The sequence below is a fragment of the Alosa sapidissima genome, chromosome 8 (assembly GCF_018492685.1).
Source record: "Alosa sapidissima isolate fAloSap1 chromosome 8, fAloSap1.pri, whole genome shotgun sequence".
Lineage (NCBI taxonomy): Eukaryota > Metazoa > Chordata > Actinopteri > Clupeiformes > Clupeidae > Alosa > Alosa sapidissima.
Genome location: NC_055964.1, coordinates 28596784 through 28606356, shown reverse-complemented (window position 1 = coordinate 28606356; position 9573 = coordinate 28596784). Strand labels below are relative to the sequence as shown.

General features: G+C 37.5%; 1 protein-coding gene across 2 annotated transcripts; it reads right to left on the bottom strand.

The window, feature by feature from the left end:
- Window positions 1-6: 6 nt before the first annotated feature.
- On the bottom strand, window positions 7-3924 carry c8h12orf43 (chromosome 8 C12orf43 homolog). Of its 2 annotated transcripts, XM_042101693.1 has the most exons (7): window positions 3805-3924; window positions 3404-3519; window positions 3199-3229; window positions 2927-3025; window positions 2737-2834; window positions 2438-2525; window positions 7-747 (listed from the first exon to the last, which is right to left on the bottom strand). In XM_042101693.1, the coding sequence occupies exons 1-7, from the start codon at window positions 3858-3860 to the stop codon at window positions 396-398; spliced, it is 840 nt and encodes a 279-aa protein (XP_041957627.1). In that variant the 5' UTR covers window positions 3861-3924; the 3' UTR covers window positions 7-395. The 2 variants fall into 2 exon arrangements, with proteins under 2 accessions (XP_041957627.1, XP_041957628.1); XM_042101694.1 differs by having other exon boundaries at window positions 3404-3923.
- Window positions 3925-9573: the final 5649 nt, after the last annotated feature.

The following is a 9573-nucleotide window of genomic DNA, read 5'->3' as shown; positions in this document are numbered from 1 at the left end:
GTCAAATTAATGTAAAACCACACATAATTTTATTGGCCTTGACTACAATGTTCGGATGACAGCATGAAAAATCCACAAATAAAAATATGATCATTCCACAAAATAAAACATGATCATTATGAAGCACTACTTTTTCCTCTGAAATGAACAGGAACGTTTGCTCGGGAACAGAAACACTATAGTAACTTCACTTTGCATGTTCTCTTCTTCCTGTTTTGAAAGTCATGCCCTACATTCCACTATTTCCACTTTCTAGGCAGAAGACTAACAGTGTCTCCCTTCCTCCATGGTAACAAAAAAAAAACTGGGGAAAGCCGTAGAAAATACGCATTGCAGACTAAATGAACAAAGACGACACATCAATCATCAGTCTCTTATTCTCTGTCAACTTGAGGTCAAGCCTCAACTTTCTTTTTTTTCTTCCTCTTTTTCTTCTCTTCAAGTTGTGGGGTCTCCTGTGTGCTCTCCTCTTGTATTTCCATCCATCGTAAGTTTCCATCATTAAAAGAATCTTTTCTTTCCTCTTCATGGTCTTCCTCAAGCTTAGGAATCTTCTTCTTTTTCTTCTTCTTCTTCTTCTTCTTCTTCTTCTCGGTGACTAAGCTCCCACATGTGTCCTCTTTGCTCTCCACGGGATCAGCAGAGTCTTTCTTTTCTTCCGTTTTCTCTGTGTAGTATGGGCGGACAATGTCTGAGATGGTCACTGCTGCTTCTTTGATCCTCGTATCCATCTCACTGTCACTGTCACTAAGACAGAAGGAAGGAGTAAGTAAGTAAGTAAAAGTTTATTTATATAGCACATTTATTTATGCAACCCAAAGCGCTCAACACACAGACATAAAAGCATAAACAGACAAATTAACAAATAATTGACAATAAACAGAAATAAGATGCTGGACGGAGCAGCGTAGGTTACCAGCATACCCATAAAGCACAGACATCAAGACATAAACAAGCAAGTTAACCCTATAGACTCTTTTAAGGGCATTCTCACTACCTTTAGTTATAAGCATTTATCCTGGTCATTATCAGTGTCATTCACACATGCTATATATAGTTGTTTTTTCAGCACAGTCTAGGCTACCCAGATAAGCCACCAATTCTTGCATTGATTTGATTTTGAAATGTATTTCACCACAGCAAGCTTCCAGCTGGACATGATTTTCATGTATGTGTAGGTCAGACTGTCTTGAATCTGGCAATATAAGATAAGAACCATGGTGGAGGTGGACTCTGGGCCTGAGCAATTTACAGAAATAGGTGTGTGCCTTATAGAAATGGCATTTTTTATTTAGTGATGAAAAACTACCTTTCTGCACTCCATATCTGTGACACAAACTGATCTGACCTGATTTGACCCGAGCTTGCGCATTAGCCTGGGTGTGCACTCATGATGATTCTCTACAACAACTTTTTACTGCACTGCAATGAACAAAGTAAAGGCAAAAAAGTGTTTCTTTGTCAAACAAATTGGGATGCAATGTGAGCCTTGAATTGGATACCATGCAGGAATTTCAAAACCAAATTATGAACATGCTTTGCCACAAAAACACACAAAAATGTGGGGCAAGTCAAGCTATGTCAAGTCAAATGTAAAATTCCATGACTTTTCTTGATTTTCCCTGACAAAAAAACTTGAATTTCCATGACTTACTATATAATGGCTGGTACAATATATTGACCAATGATTTCAGAGCAGCCACGTTTTTAGAGCGGGAGATGAATAAATGGGATTGAATAAACAAAGTTGGCCTACTCAGGCAATCAGTAAAGCTAATAACCACATATACACCAATTCTGAATGTAAATATTTGTATTATTGTAGATTGGCAAGTGCATTTTAAACTGCTACAACAAAATTCCCTGATATTCCATGACTTTGCCCCAAAAATGATAAAATTCCCTGACTTCCCATGTCTGGAATAGACTTTCCAAAATTCCATGATATTCCAGAAATTCCATGACCTGTGGGAACCCTGATGTGATCACGGGTTCGCGAGTAATTCCAACGAGACTAATGGGTGTGCAGGTCAACGCAGGGCAGTATAGACTGTAAATATGATGCAAGTTAATTTGATCGCAAAGACAAGTGTGTAGTCTCGTTGGAAAGCCACACTTCTGCTCTATCACACAATAAAGGTTTCATCTCGCTGCAGCTAATAGTTGTGGAGCAATATAACAGAGAAGAACGGGTGTGTTTCTTGACACACTTCACGTCAATCAGGCTCTAAGGGTTAACAAATACTAAAAAGTTAAAAAAAAATTCTATATTTTAGGAGGGAGGGAGAGAGAGAGGGAGAAATTGAGACATATGGCACGAGAAAGATCTATCATACAAATGCTCAACACTTTCAGTAGAAGCTGTGACGGTATGTGAGCTGTGAGATCTATCCTAATTAGCTCTGCTGTGTTGATGTGTGTACCTAAGGGGTTTTACCTGGAGCTAGGGAGAGGTCTTCGCTTCAGTGAAGGAACCGGAGCTGATTCACTCATACCAGGTACAGATGTCGAGAAGAGACGAAAACCTTAACATGAGCATAAGAGAGGCAGGACGGTACATTAAAACTACAGACAGAACTTTTAATCAAGCTAGACTAAAATAACCGAGAAGTGAGCTACTTTAAGCCACATCAACTTGACACCTCTATTAGCGATTAGTTCTGGTTTCATTTTCAGATTTAGTTTGATGGTGTAGTCATGAATGACTGATGTTGCATCCATATTTAATTAATTCACCTTCATCCTCCTCCTCCTTCTCCTCCTCTCTCTCCTTTTCCTGGCTAGACCATACACTGCTGGAGTTCACAGTTGCCAAGGAAACTTCTGCTATGCAGCTGAAACAAACCAGAAAATGGAGGTAAAGAATAATGATGAATCTCTTTTGCAGATTAAGCTAACAGTGACTGAGATGACCATCAGAACTTACCTATCAAGCACATTTCCTAACTTCTTTGCCACGTGAGCTCGGAACTCTGGTGTGGTCTCCAGCTCATTGCCATCCTTCTCATGCTCAGATGCAACAGTTCTATTAATACAGGGGTCACATGGTTTCAGTTCAGTTCAGTTCAGTGAATATTCTACTGATATTTACCAATACTAATGAATGTTTTACTATGATTAATCAAAGCTAAACGTGTAGCTGTGTAGATAAATCTGTGGTCACATAAACTATAATGTTAATAAATAACACCAACTTACCGTCGACTACGTGTGCCATTCTTGCCACATTCTGTATTAAGAAACATCAAATGAATTCAGACATTTCAAAGAGGATGCAAAACTGACATAACGTTCCAACTGAAGCCTTTTACTATAAAGAAATGTATAACGATTTTTTATATGCTTTAAATAATACACATAGTTAAAATAAAACTAACAGCTTGAGTAGGTTAATCTTTATTACCATTGGTCTGACCAGTCTGAGAGCCATTTGTTTTTGCAGGAACAAAACTCCACGTTGCCTCTTTCAGCTTCTCCGTGTCCTCTTCACTGCTGGAATCTTCACTGGACATCGTTTCTCTGATGAAGAATGTTTCTCTCCATGAAGAAGGTAATGCAAACGCGTAGCCTACAGTAAGTGTTAACTTCGTCTAGTAGCTCACGGACAAATAGCCTAAGCAGTTTCACAAACTGAATGGATAGATAGGCAGGCAGGCAGGCTATGCGGCTTTAGTTGACAGCTTGCTCTTGCTCATGGACGTTAAAAGTTTGACTATTTAACTACTTTAAGAGTTGCTTCCTGCAACATATACTTCTTTACCAGCAAACACAACTGCACGTGTGGACAGTACTACAATCACATACCGTAAAAATTCCTGGCTCAGGTAGATATATGATGATATGAGGTTATCATTAAGCATAACACTTCCACATTTTCCTCCACGACATGCGAAATCTCTTCTTCGTACCGCTGTAAGAATCAGTTAGCATACTCCTGCCATCTACTGGACTGGAGTAGTAGGCACAGAAAACGAATTAATGAAGGTATTTTAGGTCACCAGTCAAGATGTTATTTTATTTGCACAAATGGATCAACATTATGACAATCACACATCGTTTGTTTCAGTTAAGAGTTAGCCTACTTTGTAAATAGTTATGGTTATAGGATTTGGCAGACTCTTTTGCCAAAGCAATTCACAAATGTTCACAAATAAAACCAATAAAATAGTTAACTAAAATTAATAAGTTAATTAACAGTTACTGCACTTTGGCTTTGTAAGGCAGTACAGCTAATAGCAATAATAAACAATAATGTCAATGCAATATCAATGACCATATTGATCTTTGATATTGCATTGACATTATTGTCAATTATCAATATGGTCATATCAATGAGGTTTTTATCCAAAGCTATTTAGAATACATACAGTTAAATGCATCTTAAATATAAATAATTGAGTTAATATATAAATATATACTTAATTATAATAATTATGACAATAATCATAGCAATCCTTCATAACAACCATAAACATTCACAAAATATGAAAAGAACTAGGCTTAATTAGCTATATGCAAGGTAGAAGAGGGGGTCAATAGGAAGAATAAAGCTTAATCAAATTTCATTCATTTAATAATTATGAAATATTTTCAGTTCTGTGATGAAGAATACAGGAAAAATCTCATCCCCTTCATTCCACATTGTGTCTGTCTGTATGCCTGTCACATTGTAAAAGGAGAGCCACATTTCATTAACATTCACTACCTACCTGGTAACTTTTCAAGGTACCAGTATCCCTGAGTAATAGAGATGGACAGGCATCCCTGTATTTTGTTGACTGACTCATGCCAGAAGTGGTGGCCAGTATTGAATCACTGTCAGGCCAAAACACCTGGCAATATGTGTTGATAATTTGAGCCGTCTTTCTCCTGTTCACTGCAGCTGAAGCAGCTGGCGTGCCTCCCATCATGAGACACGTTATGGTGACAGTAGTGCAAAATCCAAAATCACCTCACCTTAGAGATCCCCCCCCCCCCCCCCAAAAAAAAAAGAATCAAATACTCTGTCATAATCACCAGTGCAAACCTGCCTCTTTATTAGGCATTATTATTTTTCAAGATATGAATAATCCATTTATCATATTATTTACAAATAAAAGAAAGTAGAGAGTTCACAACATTGTGTTCAGTGTACTTTTCAGTTGAGACTTTTTTCTTAATGTACTAACACACGCACACACACACACACACACACATATGCTCAAATATAATCACACAGTATCCACCACTCCACTTGGGGGGTTTTGGATTTGATTATTCTCTCCTATTCCTGTTGGGCCTGGACATTTGACTCCATCTTCACATCTCCACACAGCTGTAGGACCCACCGAAGGTAGAGACCACAACTGGCAATTAGCCATGCTATTTTTATTCAATTAGCCATGCTATTTTTATGCAAGGCACATCATGCAATAACACAACATGTGGGGCAAGTAAGGCAGGAATAGCGGTTATCAATACAACACCTGAGATTTACTGCATACTTATTATTGTGATCAATCCTATTTTAGCATCACAATACATCCTAAGGTCGGCCTTGTGTGGTGTAGGCTGGACCACAATAAAATGTAAGAACCATTTCAGAGCACAATGTAACTTGGCCAAATGATACTTGGCCAAATTAACTTATTATCCTAGCAAGCATTAATGCCAGATATGCTGTTGTTGGTTAGATGATTATTCTGCATGGCTTGAACAAAGATCCTTGATTTCTAGCAAGATAGAGCAACGTAATTCGTTACTATGGGAGCAAAACGGGACAGTTCCGGTCTGCATAAGTGGGAGTGTCACCCTACGTCACTAAATAAACTTTCTCTCTTAATAAGCAATAACAACAGATAAACATAATTGTGTTCACAGTATTATTGTCCATAATCATGTACCCCTCAACAAATCCAGAAAGACAAAATGACCAATTTATTGGTAAAATTCCACAAGTCTCCATTGACATTAGTGCAGCAAGGGCTTACTCTGGTCTGCATAAAGGGGGATTTCCCCCCCTCCCCCTTGCAATAATCGAACGCGGAAATTGTCGAACGTTTGCGCCTCTCGCTCTGCTTGAACCCTCTCTGGCTTGAATAGCTTGCTACTTTTCATGACTTCTGCTTTCATCACTTTCCTCAAAGTGAATAAGAGACAGGGGTTCACTATTGACAAATACGTTTTTTTATTTATTAATATTATTGTATTATTATTTTATTTATTATTTTGCATTTTTATAATTTTGAACAGTATGTCCACGATGCAGTTGCATCCTGTAGGATTGTGTGAACGATACAGCATAATGAAGACTGTGGGAAATCACTTATGGGAATACTGTATGTTTTGCATTAACTCAAATAAAGGAACAGCGCAGACAGTTAGGCTACATGTCTCAGCCTGGCATTTCTCTTACTAGCCCAAAAGGAGACCACATCATTAGGTGAAGACTGCTACTTTGAACAGAAACAGTTCTGAATCCACAAAGAATGTAAAATATGTTTAGAAGTTGTTTTGTTTATAAGTTGTTAATTACAGTGCATGAAAATGCACTGTACTGTTCTTCCTAGGCTTCTTATTATTATTCCGCTTACCACTTTTTCCATACGCAATTTCTCTTGAACAGTTTAACTTAGAAACTTCATTCAAACTTTGTAACGTAGGTCTTCAAACAGATCGGGTTGCTGTGTCTTTTCAACTTTGAAACTTTTATACTTTTTAAACTATTAAAGAAAAACTTTTTAAAAATCCCCATAGACTTAACATTGCCGATTATGACATCATAATACGGCCATTAAGCAATTAGAATCCTATGGCAGGTGTTCAGGCCACCTGCAGCCTCAGGCGTTAAGCATACAATCTGGGTCAATTAAGACTACACATCCTATTCAACTGTTTCCTCTTCCCAAAACTGTTTCAAAATAAAAGTCCTCACTACAATAATCCACTGTTAAACAATGTAACCCATTAAACTACTGAACTTTTTACATTCAACTTTTAAACGGTCTACTTTTAAACTATCATTAAACTATCTATCTATTAAACTAGCTGTCTATCAACAACTTTTAAACTATCTACATTCAACTTTTAAACTTTTAAACTATATACATTCAACTTTTAAACGGTCTACTTTTAAACTATCATTAAACTATCTATTAAACTAGCTGTCTATCAACAACTTTTAAACTATCTACATTCAGCTTTTAAACAGTCTACTTTTAAACTATCAACTTTTATTAAGCTATGCAACCACCATGTCTATCCTAGCATCACCGTAGTAACCATCTCTGTATTATCTGTTTTAACTATACATGATATTTTACATCACAACTTTAGCATTTTCATGCACTGGTAATTCCTTGGAATTGCATTTCTAGTTTACCTTGCTGCCTTCCGTATTCTGCATGCATGACAGACGAAAGCATGATGGTGAGTCATGAGAGAGAACAGGAGAGTGTGTGGGGTGTGTGTGTGTGTGTGTGTGTGTGTGTATGTGTGTGTGTATGTGTGTGTGTGTTTGTGTTTGTGTGTGTGTGTGTGTGTGTGTGTGTGTGTGTGTGTGTGTGTGTGTGAGAGAGAGAGAGGGGGGGGGGCAATTTCCAGGAAAGCTTTTAAGAAAAGAACAAAGCAGTTGCTTTACATGTGTAATGTGTGTGCACATCATCAAACCATGCTACTCTAAAAAGCTTGTATCAATGCAGTTCATCAAATAACCAGAAGATGGTGCAAGGCCATCACATTTATTCCTAAGCTCAACTTCCTAGTACTTCCGCCTTCTCACAACCTACTTTGGAAAGCAATAGGAGCTATTCAACATGTGCAGCAGACAGCACAACAGTGTGTGTGTCTTTGAGAATCTTTTGTATTAAAACTGCCAAAGAAATGGTTTACAGTCACTGCATGTTTATTCCGCCCTTGACTGGTCTGTTTATGTGTGTGTGTGTGTGTGTGTGTGTGTGTGTGTGTGTGTCTGTGTGTGTGTGTGTGTGTGTGTGTGTGTGCATTTATGACAACTCTCTCTCTGACACCTTAAGATGGTGTTCTATCTATCTATCATTACACATAATACTAAAATGAAATCTGTGTTTCCCTGACCGCTCATAGATAGATAGATAGATAGATAGATACTTTATTGATCCCCAAGGGGAAATTCAGGACAATTCATGACGTGGAAGGTTATGATGATCTAACCAAACTCAATCAATCCATTAAATCCAAAATAAAGCATGTAAAAGAAAGACTTGATAACACAAAAGGACCTGACAGAAGAGAACAAACAAAAAAGATGAACCAGTCAGGCACTGAAAAATAGGATGATTAAGACAGTAGGCTTACTGATAAGAACTAGGAAGAACATTAAATAATACAGTAGCTTTTGGAAAGCCTGCTGATGCTGTAACCTTTGGAGATCTAGCCAACACATTTGTGAACACAGTGTTGGAACTGGGTTCCAAATATCAAAGAATTGATGTGTAATAGGCACAGGAAAGAGACGATCAGGGGTACAACCTGTCAGAGTGGAAGGTTGTGATGTACCTTTTCTAAAGATCTGGTCCAATTTTTGTCACTAGCAGAAACTTAAGCAGAACTGGCACATTTCTTATCAGAAGAATTGTGTTCGCAGGTGCCAAACGATAAAGAAATTGTAGTTGCAGGGGGCCAAAAAAAGTGATATGGCACCCCTGAAATCAACAAATGAGGAAGCAGACACAAGATTGGTTCTGCATGCCATTCACTGTCGTTCTAAAACTGTTGTATTACTGTTGTGTCTTCTAGGGATATTGATGTTCTCCTGCTTTTGGTATCACTCTTTCAACGTATGCAATGTAAGCATCTCTGGATGATGTATTGTAGAATACTGACGTATTGATGATCATATAGCAGAATGATTGAACTTCTAATGAGACAAAATACAGACCAGGATTAGTGTGTACAATTTAGAATTATACATACATTTACATTTCATCACTAGACATCTTTCTTTAACCTCAAAACATAGGTCTCATTCATCATATATGCCTGCTCAATCATAAAGTTTCAGCAATGTCTTTATTTTATTTAATTTTTTTAAATAGCGGTAGGTAATTAGCATAGTCATAATAATAGATTTTTCACAGCCTGTACCTTTGATCTATATACCAAGGTAGATTTCTGAGATGCACAAATGTGAGCAATGTGAATTTATTGGTATAATGATGCCTGCCCAAAGAAAGTGCCCAAAAATTGTCATTTTGGCAACCATTTTGTTTATGCTAATTACTGTATATGGTCAAAAACTCAAAATTTCAGCTTTTACTTGGGAACAGAGCTGGTTCCACTCTAGAGCACTTGTCTATATTATAAATAAAGGAAATGCTAACAAGAAAAAACCTGGTAAAAGTAAAGTAAGGATTAGGAGAAAGCTATGCTAAAAATGTATGTCTTTAAAAAGCTGTTCCTGAGGTGGGGACCGTGGTAACAGAATGTTCTCACCTCAGTAACAGGCCTGAGTCAAAGGAACAACGCAGTCGTTACCGTATACCTGTAAAATAAAACAAAATGAAATGAATAAGGTGTTGCATTGCCTCATTCATTTACATTGAATCCCAGTATTTA

Excerpts from the sequence above, each read along its gene's own strand:
- c8h12orf43 (XM_042101693.1), bottom strand. The coding sequence starts at position 3,860 with ATGCTTAATGATAACCTCATATCATCATATATCTACCTGAGCCAGGAA. Across the intron at positions 3,230-3,403 it reads TCAGACTGGTCAGACCAATG|AATGTGGCAAGAATGGCACA; the intron begins GTAATAAAGATT and ends TTCTTAATACAG. Across the intron at positions 748-2,437 it reads AGACCTCTCCCTAGCTCCAG|TGACAGTGACAGTGAGATGG; the intron begins GTAAAACCCCTT and ends CTTCTGTCTTAG.